Source organism: Polypterus senegalus, chromosome 5 (genome assembly GCF_016835505.1).
Source record: "Polypterus senegalus isolate Bchr_013 chromosome 5, ASM1683550v1, whole genome shotgun sequence".
Classification (NCBI taxonomy): domain Eukaryota; kingdom Metazoa; phylum Chordata; class Cladistia; order Polypteriformes; family Polypteridae; genus Polypterus; species Polypterus senegalus.
In genome coordinates this window covers 5,761,545-5,778,963 of record NC_053158.1, presented here as the reverse complement: position 1 = coordinate 5,778,963, position 17,419 = coordinate 5,761,545, and the positions used below count along the sequence as shown (strand labels likewise).

Here is a 17,419-nt window from a genome sequence, read left to right as displayed (position 1 = left end):
CATTTAATTCAATTCAGTTTGATTAAATTTTAAAGCTTTTGTCTGCCAGTTTTGTTAATATGATCAGGATAATCAGATCAAGCACGCTAGAGGGAGAGCGGGGATTAGAAACCTGCACAGCAGATTTAGCTTTTAATGTGGAAATTGTCTGAATGGCCGGTCTGTTTAAAGTCTTCTACTTGGTAACCTTTCAGACTCCAAATGAAACTGCGTGGCTCCTGATAAACTTAGAAATGTGGCGGCAGCTGTCACGGGGGGTCACCACTCGTTGATATGCACTGTGCGTCCTCACCCTTAGAATTAAATGAGTTTTGCTGTGTACGTATTTTCTTAGATTATCTTAGCATACGTAGGTGAAATACAGTGGAGAGAGCATGAGCTTTGTGGAAAACTCATAATGATAAAGCTGTACCTGAACTGTTAATTGGTCCATGTAACACGGTGACATCACGTATAATGTTTTAATTATTATAAGGGATTATTCATACTGTCAAACGCTCAATGAGTAAATGATAAGGACATCTGTACATCTGCTGCTCATTATATCCATCCATTATCCGACCCACTATATCATAATTACAGGATCACAGGGGGTCTGCTACAGCCAATCCCGGCCAACACAGGGCGCAAGGCAGGAAACAAAACCCGGGCAGGGTGCCAGCCCACCACAGCTGCTCATTATATGAAATAGCTAATCAGCCAATCAAATGGCAGCAGCTAAATGAATAACATCCTGCAGTCAGGTCAGGGGCTTCAGTTCATGTTCACATCAAAATGCAGTCTCAATGATTTGGACTGTTATATGATTGTTGGTGCCAGATGGGCTGCTTTGGGTATTTCTGTAACTTTTTCACACACAACAGTTTCTAGAGTTTATTCATAATGGTCCAAAAAAAACAAAACAACCATTTCCATGGACAGAAACACCTCATTGATGAGGCCAGAGCTGACAAAAAAGGCTACGGTAACTCAGATTTCCGTCTCGATGTGTAGTCGTGTAGGAAAGAAGGCTGAATCCGATCACTCGCTTATTCAGTTATAGCTTTACAACCACAATGGTGGTAACTAATTTAAACAGTTAACAGGATCCCCACCAAGGAGTGCCAGGATTAATGGAAGTTGTGGGAGGGGTTTCCAGCCGGGTCACCGAAAATACAAAGAAATGTGAACAAGACTCATAAATCAGGGAAAGTCTACATAAACATTTCAACTGTCACTGTTGTGATCCGGACGCGGTGACAGACTTACTGTTAACAAGTAACGAGCTCGCTACAACAAGCCAAATAATTGAAATTATTTCTAACATAAGTGTAATTGAAGTTGAACATATGTAAAATGTGTGTGTATATGTATGCATATATGTGTGTGTGTCTATATATATATATATATATATATATATATATATATAGTAATAAGGTGCTATATAAGCGGCCGACCTGACACAGACTGACGCAGAGGCACGTACCAAATTAACACAAAGGCTTTATTGATTATTCAGCTGTGGGACACGTCTTACCCCATGCCACACTGCCCAACACAGTCCCAAAAGCAAAACTGCACCCACAAACCACTCTTCTCCTTTACCACCACTCCTCCTCAAGCTTAGTCCTCCTCCTAACTCTGGCTCCTTGAGTGGTGGTGGCTGGCCCTTTTCATAACCCACTCGGAAGTGTTCCAGGTGCTAGACCACCTGGTCCTGGTTGTACCTCCGGGTGAGGCTGAAGAATCATCCAGCTGGGCTGCTGACTCCATTCAGCTCCCCCTAGCGGCCATCCGAGCCCCCAACCAGGCTGTGGAGGAATCTGTCTCGCATGGAGCCATGTGACAAGCTGGGGGATCACCGTCCGCCAGGGAGGCTGCCACCAAGTGTCCCGGGGGAGGTACTGAGCTGCACATGGTTGATCCCCCGGAACAGATGCAGCAGGGGCATCCCTGCCAGGCATGGGAACCGGCTGTCTGGCACAGTATATGTATGTATGTATATATATATATATATATATATATATATATATATATACATATATACCTACACTAAGAGGCTTTGCCCTCCCAAGGCCTGCGCTACACACCAGCCACTTTGCGTCTCTGCCGCTCGCGTTGTGAAGAGGGGGGCTGAAAGCACCCCAAGGAGACACAGTCACTCCTCTGAAACCCCCTCTTAAATGGTGATACAATAGGAACAAATACAGTTTATTTACCTCCTCTTTGCTCGATCAGCTGCTGTCTTGCTGCTGCTGCTGCCGTGTCGTGTGATCTGCATCTCGTGCGGCACTTCGAATGTTTAAAAGCCTGCACAGCAGCTGTCCTTTTGTCTCACTGCCTTGTCTCTCTTGTCCCCCAGACATCCTTAAACACTATTTGGTCTCTTTTAGCTCTTCTGTTATTTCATCGAGTAATGTTTTTGGGTTTGTGTTGCGCTAATGCGATCTTTATTTTCATTTTTTTTTTGAGACTTTTGAATCTTCCGACTTCTATTATCTCTAACCTGCTCTGCATCTGTATCACGCCGACATTTTTGAATTCTTTACAACATTCTGCTTTGTCTTTTTCCAGCCCTGGTCTAGTCTAGTCTCTCGGGATGGGCTGATTATTACTTTCCTTATTTTCAAAATTTGCACATAGATTATTTTTGTTCTTTTTTGATTTCTTTTCTCTCCAACGCTTTTGAGTCTCTTTTTTTTCGACGTGCTGCTCTTTCTTCTTCACTTTGTCGTTGACGTGTCATCTAGAACGTCTTAGAATTTTTAAGAGCACATGAGGTGTGTCTGCCAAAAGCATTCCCACAGCTGAGAGGTTAGATGAGTGGTCTTGTTTGAAAATGGTTGTAAGTAGGGCGTGACTTGACCGTCTCGTGGGACGTGAAAGTGTCTCTCTTCAAAAGATCACATCTCGTCACTGGGAAAAAAGTCTTGTCTCGTCCCAAGGTATTTTTTTTGTAATGGAGAGATATCAACACTAGCTGTAAAAAGCCCGGGGTCCTAGAAATGATTAAAAATCGTCAGAAAAAAAATTGGAATGTAGAGAAAGGAACAACTCTGGGCGTCTCTTTCCCAGGATGGATTCGTTTTGCCGATGCGCTCGCCTCACTTGCATATCCTCTGAGGTGGAGCTCTTACCCCGACTCCAGCTCTCACTTCCGGGCTGGACAGACCGACACACACACACACACACACACACACACACACTTCCACGTGTAGACGTTTTTATATATAACATACAGTGGTGTGAAAAACTATTTGCCCCCTTCCTGATTTCTTATTCTTTTGCATGTTTGTCACACAAAATGTTTCTGATCATCAAACACATTTAACCATTAGTCAAATATAACACAAGTAAACACAAAATGCAGTTTTTAAATGATGGTTTTTATTATTTAGGGAGAAAAAAAAATCCAAACCTACATGGCCCTGTGTGAAAAGTAATTGCCCCTTGTTAAAAATAACCTAACTGTGGTGTATCACACCTGAGTTCAATTTCCTGATTACTGCCACACCTGTTTCAATCAAGAAATCACTTAAATAGGAGCTGCCTGACACAGAGAAGTAGACCAAAAGCACCTCAAAAGCTAGACATCATGCCAAGATCCAAAGAAATTCAGGAACAAATGAGAACAGAAGTAATTGAGATCTATCAGTCTGGTAAAGGTTATAAAGCCATTTCTAAAGCTTTGGGACTCCAGCGAACCACAGTGAGAGCCATTATCCACAAATGGCAAAAACATGGAACAGTGGTGAACCTTCCCAGGAGTGGCGGCCGACCAAAATTACCCCAAGGCGCAGAGACGACTCATCCGAGAGGTCACAAAGACCCCAGGACAACGTCTAAAGAACTGCAGGCCTCACTTGCCTCAATTAAGGTCAGTGTTCACGACTCCACCATAAGAAAGAGACTGGGCAAAAACGGCCTGCATGGCAGATTTCCAAGGCGCAAACCACTGTTAAGCAAAAAGAACATTAGGGCTCGTCTCAATTTTGCTAAAAACATCTCAATGATTGCCAAGACTTTTGGGAAAATACCTTGTGGACTGATGAGACAAAAGTTGAACTTTTGGAAGGCAAATGTCCGTTACATCTGGCGTAAAAGGAACACAGCATTTCAGAAAAGAACATCATACCAACAGTAAAATATGGTGGTGGTAGTGTGATGGTCTGGGGTTGTTTTGCTGCTTCAGGACCTGGAAGGCTTGCTGTGATAGATGGAACCATGAATTCTACTGTCTACCAAAAATCCTGAAGGAGAATGTCCGCCATCTGTTCGTCAACTCAAGCTGAAGCGATCTTGGGTGCTGCAACAGGACAATGACCCAAAACACACCAGCAAATCCACCTCTGAATGGCTGAAGAAAAACAAAATGAAGACTTTGGAGTGGCCTAGTCAAAGTCCTGACCTGAATCCAATTGAGATGCTATGGCATGACCTTAAAAAGGTGCTTCATGCTAGAAAACCCTCAAATAAAGCTGAATTACAACAATTCTGCAAAGATGAGTGGGCCAAAATTCCTCCAGAGCGCTGTAAAAGACTCATTGCAAGTTATCGCAAACGCTTGATTGCAGTTATTGCTGCTAAGGGTGGCCCAACCAGGTATTAGGTTCAGGGGGCAATTACTTTTTCACACAGGGCCATGTAGGTTTGGATCTTTTTTCTCCCTAAATAATAAAAACCATCATTTAAAAACTGCATTTTGTGTTTACTTGTGTTATATTTGACTAATGGTTAAATGTGTTTGATGATCAGAAACATTTTGTGTGACAAACATGCAAAAGAATAAGAAATCAGGAAGGGGGCAAATAGTTTTTCACACCACTGTATATGTACATACAGTGATCCCTCCTCGATCGTGGGGGTTGCGTTCCAGAACCCCCCGCGAAAGGTGAAAATCCACGAAGTAAAAACCATATGGTCATTTTTATACATTTTAAGCTCTTATAAACTCTCCCACACTCTTATAAACTTTTCCCGCACAGTTTTACAGCATAAACCCTTTATATTCTCTATTCATTGAAATTATGTATGTAAACACACTGTATATATCCATCCATCCATTATCCAACCCGCTATATCCCAACTACAGGGTTACAGGGGTCTGCTGGAGCCAATCCCAGCCAACACAGGGTGCCAGCCCACCACAGGGCACACACACCAACACACCAAGCACACACTAGGTACAATTTTTAGGATTGTCAGTTCACCTAACCTGCATATCTTTGGACTGTGGGTGGAAACCCACGCAGACACGGGGAGAACATGCAGGGAGGACCTGGGCAGCGAACCCCGGGTCTCCTTACTGCGAGGCAGCAGCACTACCCACTGTGCCACCCTCACTGTTTATATACTAAGCACAAGCATACGTATCGTATATCATTGAGGAGTTTTATTTAATACGTAATACAGTTTAAAACACATTGTAATTGATTAGGTCAGGGGTGGGCAAAGTCATTCCTGCAGGACACTGCGGGTTTTTGTTCCAACCCAGTTGCTTAATTAGAAAACAATTCTTGCCAATAATTACATTTCATGGCTTGTTAGTGCTTTAACTCTGCCATGTCAAGTCATTCTCATATCCCAGATTTTTTTCCCATTCTAAGGATATCATCCAAATACTTTTGAAGTGTAAAACGGATGGGTAACCCTCAATCCTTCACTTTTTTTCTCTTCTCTTTCCTTCCAAGTATTTAATTAAACCAAATAGTGCACGATAAATACACACAGAGGTGTAAAGGGGAACAAGCAAAACGGATAACTGCTGGTTTCTTTTGTCATTTGCATCTTATGGCTAATAAAGAGCAATTAAAAACTGACAATGCAGCTGTTTAAGACTTAAATAATCAATAAGGGTTCGAAATCTTAGCGAGGGAGATAACTAAAGTGAAGCAGAAGTGTTACTTGAGCAATAAGTGATTCTTATTAAGCAACTGGTTTGGAACAAAAACCTGCAGCCACTGCGGCCCTTCAGGGAATGACTTTGCCCACCCCTGGATTAGGTAATATAAAAATAAATGAAAAATCTACAACATGTAAATATAAATAAAACATAAATGTTATTTTAAAGATATCGAGCGTCTCCATTATCACATACGTTACTGCCATTACGATAGACTGGCCACCAGCAATAAATACATACGATGCATGAAAAACTGTATAAAATGTGTGCTCAGTTACACGAAACGTACGTACGTGTACTAAGTACGTACGTAGAAAATTAGTTATAAGTACATGACGACTTGTCCGATAACGATGACATAAATGTTACTGCACAGCAAAGGAGAGCGTTACAGCTCTTGTAAAGGAGCCTCTTCCCTTCCTTCAACACATCCAAAACCTTTACCTTTTCGACAATCGTTAGCATCTTTATTTAGCAGGAGAGGAGCAGATCGTTTTGGAGACATAACGAAGGGGCACAAAAGTTAATACTTTACACAGCGAAACACGTTGATGGTAGTGATGGGTCGTTCTTGAACGATTCGTTCAATCTTTAATGTGACTCAGGAAGAACGAGTCGTCTTGTGGGAGTGATTCGTTCAGTCGCGCATGCGCATTTGCGCAACTTCCTATAGTTTCTGTATTGGAATTGATTCACCTGTTTCGAGTCTTCGGGTTTTTCGAGTCGTTCCGTTATCACGTGACAGCCCCATAAGCTTAACCTATGCAGTCTGAGCCGGAAAGAGAACTGAACGAAATGACTCGAAAAATGATTCGTTCATTTTGCTGAATGAGACTCAAAGATCCGAGTCAGTAAAATGATCCGAACTTCCCATCACTAGTTGATGGTGAATGAGCGAGACGAGATGCTGGCTAACACAAAGCGAAATCGAATGCTGCTGTCCATCACTGAGCCAATCAGCATCCAGGAACTTAACCGCGTGCTCCGATTGGGTAGCTTCTCGGCCATCTGCCAATAGCGTCCCTTGTATGAAATCAACTGGGAAAACCAACTGAGGAAGCATGTACCAGAAATAAAAACCCATTGTCCGCAGAAACCCGCGAACCAGTGAAAAATCCACGATGTATATTTAGATATGATTACATATAAAATCCACGATGGAGTGAAGTCGCGAAAGTCAAAGTGCGATATAGCGAGGGATCACTGTATATATGAAAAACAAAGGCAAGTCTAGTAAAGTCAAGAACAGAACCTGAACACAAAAGCCAAAGGGTCAGAACCATGGCAGATATCATCCTATTATATAAAAAGGGTGACAGGGCAGATACCAGCAACTATAGGCCAGTAAGCTTAACAAGCATCCCAGGAAAATTTAATGGAAGGAATTATTAAGGATAAGATTGAGCAACACATGACAAGTACAGGAGTAATTAGGGACAATCAGCATGGGGTCAGAAGAGGGAGGTTGTGTTTTAATAACAGGCTGGAATTCTATGAGGAGGTAACAAAAGGATACGATCAGAGAGGAGCAGATGATATTAGTGATGTGGACTTTCAGAAAGCATTTCATGAGGTGCCACATGAGAGGGTGGGCATCAAACTAAAAGAAGTGGCAGTTCAGGGTGATGTTTTTAGACGGGTGCAGAATTGGCTCAGATACAGGAAGCAGAGGGTGATGGTGTGAAGAACCTCATCAGAACTGGCCGATGTCAAGAGTGGTGACCAGCAGGGGTCAGTGTAGGGGCTGCTGCTATTTTTAATATAAATAAATGATTTAAATAGGAATATAAGTAACAAGCTGGTTAAGTTTGCAGATGATACCAAGATAGGTGGATTAGCAGATAATTTGGAATCCGTTATATCATCACAGAAGGACTTGGACAGCAGACAGGCTTGGACAAATGAAATTTAATGTCAGTAAATGTAAAGAATTACACATAGGAAGTAAAAATGTGAGGTTTGAATACACAATGGGAGGTCGGAAAATTGAGAGTCCACCTTATGAGAAGAATTTAGGAGTCGTAGTGGACTTTAAGCTATCAACTTCCCAACAGTGTTCAGAAGCCATTAAGAAGGCTCACAGAATGTCAGGTTATATAGTGCCTTGACGTGTGGAGTTCAAGTCACAGGAGGTTCTGCTCAAGCTTTATAACACACTGGTGAGGCCTCATCTGGAGTCCTGGGTGCAGTTTTGGTCTCCAGGCTACAAAAAAGACATAGCAGCACTAGAGAAGGTCCAGAGAAGGGCGACTGGGCTGATTCAGAGTTATGAGGAAACTGGGAGGAGGCCCCGGGGAAGACCCAGGACACGCCGGAGGGACTATGTCTCCCGGCTGGCCTGGTAACGCCTTGGGATTCTCCCGGAAGAGCTGGAAGAAGTGGCCGGGGAGAGGGAAGTCTGGGCCTCTCTGCTTAAGCTGCTGCCCCCGCGACCCGACCTCGGATAAGCGGAAGAGGATGGATGGATGGATGGATGGAAAGATTAAAAGAGCTGAGCCGTTACAGTTTAAGTGAAAGAAGATTAAGAGGAGATCTGACTGAAGTGTTTAAAATTATGAAGTGAATTAGTCCAGCAGATCGAGACGGTGACTTTAAAATGAGCTCATCAAGAGCACGGGGACTCAGTTGGAAACTTGTGAAGGGTAAATTTCACACAAACATTAGGAAGTTTTTCTTTAAACAAACAACGATAGACGCTGGTAGACCAAGTAATGCATCGTACTCTGCGTGATCGCACTTCGCAATGTTTAAAAGCCTGCACAGCAGCTGTCCTTTTGTCTCACTGCCTTGTCTCTCTTGTCCCCCAGACATCCTTAAACACTATTTGGTCTCTTTTAGCTCTTCTGTTATTTCATCGAGTAATGTTTTTGGGTTTGTTTTGCGCTAATGCGATCTTTATTTTCATTTTTTTTTTTTGAGACTTTTGAATCTTCCGACTTCTATTATCTCTAACCTGCTCTGCATCTGTATCACGCCGACATTTTTGAATTCTTTACAACATTCTGCTTTGTCTTTTACCGGCCCTGGTTGTGGTTAAATCTCATGGCACAAAGTCTAGTCTCTCGGGATGGGCTGATTATTACTTTCCTTATTTTCAAAATTTGCACATAGATTATTTTTGTTCTTTTTTGATTTCTTTTCTCTCCAACGCTTTTGAGTCTCTTTTTTTTCGACGCGCTGCTCTTTCTTCTTCACTTTGTCGTTGACGTGTCATGTCAAGTCATTCTCATATCCCAGATTTTTTTCCCATTCTAAGGATATAATCCAAATACTTTTGAAGTGTAAAACGGATGGGTAACCCTCAATCCTTCACTTTGTTTCTCTTCTCTTTCCTTCCAAGTATTTAATTAAACCAAATAGTGCACAATAAATACACACAGAGGTGTAAAGGGGAACAAGCAAAACGGATAACTGCTGGTTTCTTTTGTCATTTGCATCTTATGGCTAATAAAGAGCAATTAAAAACCGACAATGCAGCTGTTTAAGACTTAAATAATCAATAAGGGTTCAAAATCTTAGCGAGGGAGATAACTAAAGTGAAGCAGAAGTGTTACTTGAGCAATAAGTGATTCTTATTAAGCAACTGGTTTGGAACAAAACCAGCAGCCACTGCGCCCTTCAGGGAATGGCTTGGAATAAGCGACCAAGTAGAGTGGTGAACAGTAAGACTTTAGGGACTTTCAATACTTGACTTTCTTGGAAGAAGATCCAAAATGAAGAACACACTTCCAAGTGGGACAATTGCCCCGTTTCAAGAAGGTACCCACTGCTGTCACATCTGACTAACATACAAACTCTCCTGCTTGGCTGGCTGGTGGGCTGGTTTAATTGATGGATGGATGGCTCAAGCGTCAGTCTTTATATTTTGGATGCAATTCCATGACGTGCCATCCTTTTTTTCTTGTAACTGATTATTAAAATGGCTTTCAAATGCAGAGTGGTTTCAAAAACTAAACAAAGAGCCACATCTGGGGTTCTGAGGAACTGAAACCTTTGATTTCCTGTCTGGCGTTCGATAACGGCACGCATTTGTTTGAGAAGTGCCCGTTTATTTTCCTGTTTTTTTTTTATTTTTATTTTCCTGGGCTTTGATCTCCGGGGATGTTGTGCAGGTGGCTTTAGTGTGTGTGTGTGTGTGTGTGTTGGTGGGAGGGTGCTGCATCAAAATGCTTTTAAGCAAAGGAAGGATGGCAGCCATCCTCAGAAAACCACAGACAGGAGTGGTGACGTGTCCTCGATGGCGTCCGACACCCACGGTGACCGAATTTGCCTTAACGCCCAGTGTTGAGCCCTGTACGTTCATATAGGGTTACGACGAGCATATAAGAGCGGTCCCGTCCCTCCGTATGCCTGCAGCATCTCCCATTACACCTGCTGAAGGACGTGCTCATTTTGCTTTTTCAAATCTACAAAACACACGTAGACTTATGTGCTACCCTGAGTCTGCCTCGTGGTTGATGATAATCACGTAGAAGTCACGCCAAGGAGGTTCAGCGGGTTTATACGATTCCACACTCTCTAATATCAAAGTCCACTAATGCCGCTGGTGAACGTAACGTGGACCCCCAAATACGCACCCCCTAGTGGCACCCGATTCCACTTCAGATCAGTTTTATTTACATGTGGTTTTCCATTTCATATTCCGAAAGTAAAAAAACTAACATGTTAACCCACCCCCCCATTATATCTCCATCCACAGCTGATTGCTGGTCTGTTTTCGGCTTTTTCCTCTTTCCATTGTTTTTATTAATCTAATTTCCTTTGTTTCTGTTTTTTAACAGTGTATTTGTTTTCCTTCCTTTTCTTTCTAAGATAAGTTTCCTTCTCTTTGCTGAAGACCTTACACTCAGACATCATTTGGGCTTCCTGCTCGATAAAGAGGCATTACGTTAACCTAAATTAGGGAGACCACCATACCCTTCAGCCTTGTCGCATTCTTCTTAATTTTTATTTGTATAAAACTAGCCAGGCTTTACTACTCCTCTCACCATTGTGTATTCCCCTTTGCCATTTTACAAGTGCAGTTTAGGACATGACCTGCTGATCTCTTCTGGCTTCAAAGAGAGCGCCCCCTAGTGGTGGTCTCCGTCTCTTTCTAAGCTTGGAGTCTCTCTGCCTCTCTTTCACTGCCTTGTGGTGTGTTTCTCCCTTCTTATTCAGGAGTAGGGGGTCCACATTTCAAGCATTGTGTCACATCCAGTTAACTGGCCAATGTTCATTTTTATAGCGCCTATCACTTTGTACTCCATTTACAGAGTAGTTGTATCAGCTAGAATGGCACTTTATAATAATAAACATCATTGATTCCCACCACCGATTGCCTATTTCACCTCGACCAGCTCACCTCACCTGCCAGGACTGACGTATTCAGAGTGTAGAAATGGTCATTGTTTTAAAAGGCGCTATATAAAAATAGGTGATTCTCAACCAGTGATTGCCTGTTTCACCTCAACTAGCTTACCTCAACCTGCCAGGACTGACGTATTTAGAGTGTAGAAATGGTCATTGTTTTAAAAGGCGCTATATAAGAATCCCTGATTCTCCACCTGTGACTCACTGCCTGTTTCACCTCAACCAGCCTACCTCAAAAGGCACTATATACAAATGTCTGATTGATTATCTACCAGGGATTGCTCGATTTTTAGCCTAACCAGCTTAGCTTACCTGACACGACTGATGTATTCAGAGCTTAGCAATGGTAATTGCTTTAAAAGGTGCTATATATATATATATATATATATATATATATATATATATATATATATATATATATATATAAAAAACTGATTCTCCACCAGTGACTTCCTATTTCACCTTAACCATCTTACCTCAAAAGGCGCTATATAAAAATATCTGCTTGGTTCTCCACCAGTGACTGTCTGCTTCCCTCCACTGCAAGTGCTAATGTATTTGGAGTTTAGAAACTACAATTGTTTTATAAGGTGCTATTTAAAAATAACTGCTTCTCCACCTGTGACTGACTACCCGTTTCACATTAGCCAGCTTACCTGACCTGCCAGGGCCGATGTATTCCGAGTATTAATGGCAATTGTTCTTAAAGGCGCTATATAATAAACCTATATAATAAACACTGATTCTCCACCAATGACGGCCTGTTTCACCTCAGCCTGCATACCTCACTTGCCAAGGCTAATGTATTTAGGATCTTAGCAATGATAATTGTTTATAAAGGCGCTATATAATTAATAAACACTGATTCTCCACCAATGACGGCCTGTTTCACCTTGACCAGCTTACCTGAATATAAAAATATCTGTGACTCTCCCTCCATTGACTGCTTGTTTTAGCTCAGCCAGCTTCCCTCACCTGCCAGTGCTTAGCAATGGTGATTGTTTTATAAGGCGCTATATAAAAACAACTGATTCTCCACCAGTGACTATCTGTTTCACCTCAATTAGCTTACCTAACCTTCCAGGGCGGACATATTCAGAGTGTAGAAATGGCAATTATTCTTAAAGGCGCTATATAATAAACACTGATTCTCCACCAATGACGGCCAGTTTCACCTTGACCAGCTTACCTGAATATAAAAATATCTGTGATTCTCCTTCCATTGACTGCTTGTTTTAGCTCAGCCAGCTTCCCTCACCTGCCAGTGCTTAGCAATGGTGATTGTTTTATAAGGCGCTATATAATAAACACTGCTTCTCCACCTGTGATTGACTACCCGTTTCACATTAGCCAGCTTACCTGACCTGCCAGGGCCGATGTATTCCGAGTATTAATGGCAATTGTTCTTAAAGGCGCTATATAATAAACACTGATTCTCCACCAATGACGGCCTGTTTCACCTCAGCCAGCTTCCCTCACCTCTCAGTGTTAATATATTAAGCGCTTAGCAATGGTAATTGTTGTATAAGGTGCTATATACAAATATCTGTGATTCTCCACCAGTGACTGCCTGTTTCACCTCAGCCTGCTTACCTCACTTGCCAGGACTAATGTATTTAGGATCTTAGCAATGATAATTGTTCTTAAAGGCGCTATATAATAAATAAACACTGATTCTCCACCAATGATGGCCTGTTTCACCTTGACCAGCTTACCTGAATATAAAAATATCTGTGACTCTCCCTCCATTGACTGCTTGTTTTAGCTCAGCCAGCTTCCCTCACCTGCCAGTGCTTAGCAATGGTGATTGTTTTATAAGGCGCTATATAAAAACAACTGATTCTCCACCAGTGACTATCTGTTTCACCTCAATTAGCTTACCTAACCTTCCAGAACGGACGTATTCAGAGCTTAGCAATGGTAATTGTTTTATAAGGCGCTATATAATAATAGGTGTATGATTCTCTACCAGCGAGTGTCTGTCTGAGCTCCGTCAGCTCACCTCTCCTGTCTGTACTCCCATATTTGTAAAGTGCTCAGTGTGAAACATGCTACAGGCCTGTGAAAAAGTAAGTGCACCCCATGCAATGGTTTTTGCCTCGAAGTTAGGTGGAAACACCGAGATTTGATCTTCATTTCAACCGTATCTCCAGGTAAAGGTGATGGAATTATAGAAAGCCAGACTGAACACTGTTCATTTTTTGTAAAGACACACCATCATTTCTGTCTGTGGAAAGGGTACGCCCACCCTTAGCCTCTCATAGCTGGTGTAACCCCCCCAAAAAGCTTGTTTCCTGTCACTGTCCAGCCATCTCTGACCTCCACAGATGTAAAGTGTTTTATGCAGGCGTCTCTCAGCTGTGTGGTGTCTGAGGGGTGTCTTGTGCTCACAGCCCTACACAAGTTGGAGAGGATCAGCAAAATGGGTGATTTCCAGTTGTTTGGAGATCTTTAGAAGTCTAATCCCAGACCCCCAGAGTCCCACATCCTTCTTCCTGAAGGCCTTTAGAGAGCTCTTTTGACCCTAGCATGGTGGTAACACACACTTCAACAGCAAAGAGCAACCAAAACCACATGTCCGGGGTTTCAATAAGTTGCTTCAGACGAGATGCCCTCAAATGAAGTTCTGATCCGGCGCACGTGATTCTAATTTCAGGGATCTGAGGTTGTGATAAACGTGGAAGTGGACTTACCTCTCCTACATGCAAATTTAGCATTTATGCTTATTCAGATTTTGTTTTCTTATATCCCCTTTATCTGTAGATTCTGTTTAAATGAAGATCAAGTCTTAATATGTCCACCTAAACTGAGAAAGATCAAATATCTCATGCGGCGTACTTACTTTCTCACATGAGCGGATATAAATATAAATAAGACCGCTAATTCTCACCGCTGACTTCCTGTTTGACTTCATGTATTTATAAACATGATGACAGGAAAGGTGATAAATACATATAAATATGATCGCCCACTGATGCCCTGTCTGACCTCGACCAGCTTACCTCACCTGCCAGGGCTGATGTATGTGGAGCTTAGCAATGGAGGTCAACCTAAAAGGTGCCAAATAAATGTCAAAAGGGTCAGACCCCACCATGCCATGCCAGTATGACACTCCTCATGCCAGTCCTCGGTTTTAGGAATAATGACAGCGTTATGTGCCTGCAAAACACCTCAGGATGGTGTCCACTATTGACAAGCATGACGTCACTGGTTTTGTTCTGTATGGACATACAGTCGTGGCCAAAAGGTTTTGAGAGTGACCCAAGTGTTGGTTTTCACAAAGTTTGCCACTTCCCGTGTTTTTAGATCTTTGTGTCAGATGTTTCTCTGGTATGCTGAAGAAGAATTACAAGCAGTTCAGAAGTTTCAAAGGCTTATTTTGACAATGACATGAAGTTTATGCAAAGAGTCCATATTTGCAGTGCTGGCCCTTCTTTCTTCTTCAAGACCTCTGCAATTCACCCTGGCAGGCTGTCTGTCAATCAACTTCTGGGCCCAATCCTGACTGATGGCAGCAGCCCATTCTTGCATAATCAATGCTTGGAGTTTGTCAGAATTGGTGGGTTTTTGTTTGTCCACCCACCTCTTGAGGTTTTTGACCACAAGTTCTCAATGGGGAGTTTCCTGGCCATCAACCAAAATGTTGATGCTTTGTTCCCCGAGCCACTAAGTTCTCACTTTGGCCTTATGGCCCGGTGTTCCATCATGCATTGCTGGTCACCAAACTGTTCTTGGATGGTTGGGAGAAGTTGTTCTCAGAGGATGTTTTGGTCCAATTCTTTATTCATGGGTGTGTTCTTAGGCCAAATTGTGAGTGAGCCCACGTGACATGAAGGGTCTTAGGATGTTTTACTGTTGGCCTGACACAGGACTGATGGTTCTCTTTTTCCTGGATGCCCCAAACAATCAGAGGATTCATCAGAGAAGGTGACTTGACCCCAGCAGTCCTCCGCTGTCCAAACTCAGAATATCAGTCTGTCCCTGATGTGTTTCTTGGCTTCTTTCTTCTCGACACCCACCAGGCCGTCCTCCAAAAGTCTTCGCCTCACTCACATCTACCTGCGGCCATTCATTCCTGAGCAAACTCTGCCCTGGTGGTGCCCCATGAATAAACAATTGGGACCAAAACAACCTCCGAGAGCAACTTCTCCCAACCATCCAAAAACAGTTTTGTGACCAACATGACGGAGCACCGGGCCATAAGGCAAAAGTGAGAACTAAGTGACTCAGGGAACAAAACATCAACATTTGGGGTCCAAGGCCAGGAAACTCCTCAGACCTCTAATCCCACCGAGAACTTGTGGTCAATCCTCAAGAGGTGGGTGGACGAACAAAAACCCACAAATTCTGATTATGCAAGAATGGGCTGCCATTGAATTGTAGAGGTCTTGAAAAAGAAAGAAGGACCAACGCTGCAAATATGGACTCTTCTGCAACAACCTCATGTCATTGTCAATAAAAGCCTTTGAAACTGCTGAATTGCTTGTAATTCTACTTCTGTCTACCATAGAAACATCCGATAAAAAGATCTAAAAACACTGAAGGGGCAAACTTTGTGAAAACCAACACTTGGGTCATTTTTAAAAATTTTTGGCCCCATGGGCTTTGAGGGTCTCCACCCAGAGTGCCTCAGGTTCAAAATTCTTTTACCCCTGTCACCGATTACTCATGCAAATTTTCTTTCTCTTCCTTTTCACAGATGGCCAAATTCCGCAGCCTCCTATTCACAGGAAAAGATCAGCACCCATGTCACATGCAGAACAACTTCCGCCCTCCTCAGCCCCTGAAGAACAGGAAGGTCCGTGTCTACCCTTAGAAGCCCAGGACCTGTCTGTCCAAAGCCCCTCCCACTTTCCCCAGCTGATCTCCATCACAAGCTCCGCCTCTTCATCAGATGCAACTTTCAGCGAGTCTAAAGGGAGAGAGAAAGAGACGCCGTGCCACACCCATCTGCCGTCTGGGCCGTGGGCACCTCAGGCACAACTCACATGTCTGTCCGCTTAGCCGATGCCAGCTTCTGCAGCCCCTGCGCTCGTCTTTAATGTTGCCTTTTCCCACCACTTTTTTATCTTCTGATTTTCTTCCTCAATAGAATATAATTATCTGTCTTAATGATGCACAGAAAAGCCTTATTATGGGATTTGGTGCTTTGTAGGGGGCCAATGGAGACTTCATCCCAGTAGGTAATGGATTTGGGGGTTTTGCATGTGTGAGAAATTTTGAAAAGAAGAGAAAATGTCACTTATATTAGAAAAGAATTATATTATCTATTTTTGATTATTTTCTTCTGATTGCCTTAGGAAGATTTTGTGAATAAAATATGCAATTCTTGAGCCAGCCTTTTGATTTATTTTTTTTTAAATTTTGATCTGACCTGATGATGGGTAAGATGGCAAGGCTGGTAATATTGCCACCTCACTGCTCTGAGACGCTGATTCAGTACCCGGCTGCGGACAAGTCTGTGTCTTCTCCTTGTACTCTTAACTCATTGATGGTGAGTAGGAATGTACCCCTTGATATGGAGTGCCATCCTGCCCGTGGCACTGCTTCAAGTATTTCCAGAATAGGCATCAATTTCAAAAACCTGTAAAGAGGATTCAATAAATGGATAAGTGGATAGACATGTTTGGTTTCCAGGTCCCAGTAACTATAATGAGTGCAACAGGAGGGTTTTTGATTTGAAACTCCATTTTGCAGGTGGTCTCCCACATACAAAATGCTAGTTTTTTTTGTCGTGCTCTGACTCTTGGTGGAGCATCAAGATGCCACCTTCCTGTGCCATCTGTTTATATGGCAGACCAGCTTCGAACGGACAGGTCTTCCTCCAGGTGTCACGGCCAAGCAAGTGTGCCCTCACTTAGGGTTGTGGGAAAAGACAGGATACTGTTAGTGACAGCGCCCCCTCTCGCCCCCAGAGTAGTATTGTGTGTGTGTGATTTTGGGCTACACAAAAATAAATTGCATTGTATTATATTGCGCACCTCAGCAGTGCTTGTCTGGGGATCCCTCCAGATGTGCATGCATGACAACAGGAAAGCTGTACATCCCCCTGAGAATGCCATAATGGATAGACTGGCATCTAAATTTCCTGCTCTTAATGAAAAGACAACACAGATGGAGGTGCAAACCCGGCCGGGATGGTTTATGGTTCTTATCCCCGTCGGGGCGGAAAGATAATGGATGGAC

The 17,419-nt window shown here is 42.8% G+C and overlaps 1 protein-coding gene across 2 annotated transcripts in view; it reads left to right on the top strand.

Annotated features, from left to right (window-relative positions):
- Positions 1 to 16,563, top strand: part of LOC120530124 (carbonic anhydrase-like) — a 69,316-nt gene extending 52,753 nt beyond the window's left edge. The window contains exon 7 of one of the 2 annotated variants that reach the window (XM_039754305.1): positions 15,933 to 16,563. In XM_039754305.1, coding sequence (XP_039610239.1) covers positions 15,933 to 16,049 — 117 coding nt within the window. In that variant the 3' untranslated portion in view covers positions 16,050 to 16,563. The remainder of the gene's footprint in view (positions 1 to 15,932) is intronic. The other variant, XM_039754306.1, reaches the window with a different exon arrangement.
- Positions 16,564 to 17,419: the final 856 nt, after the last annotated feature.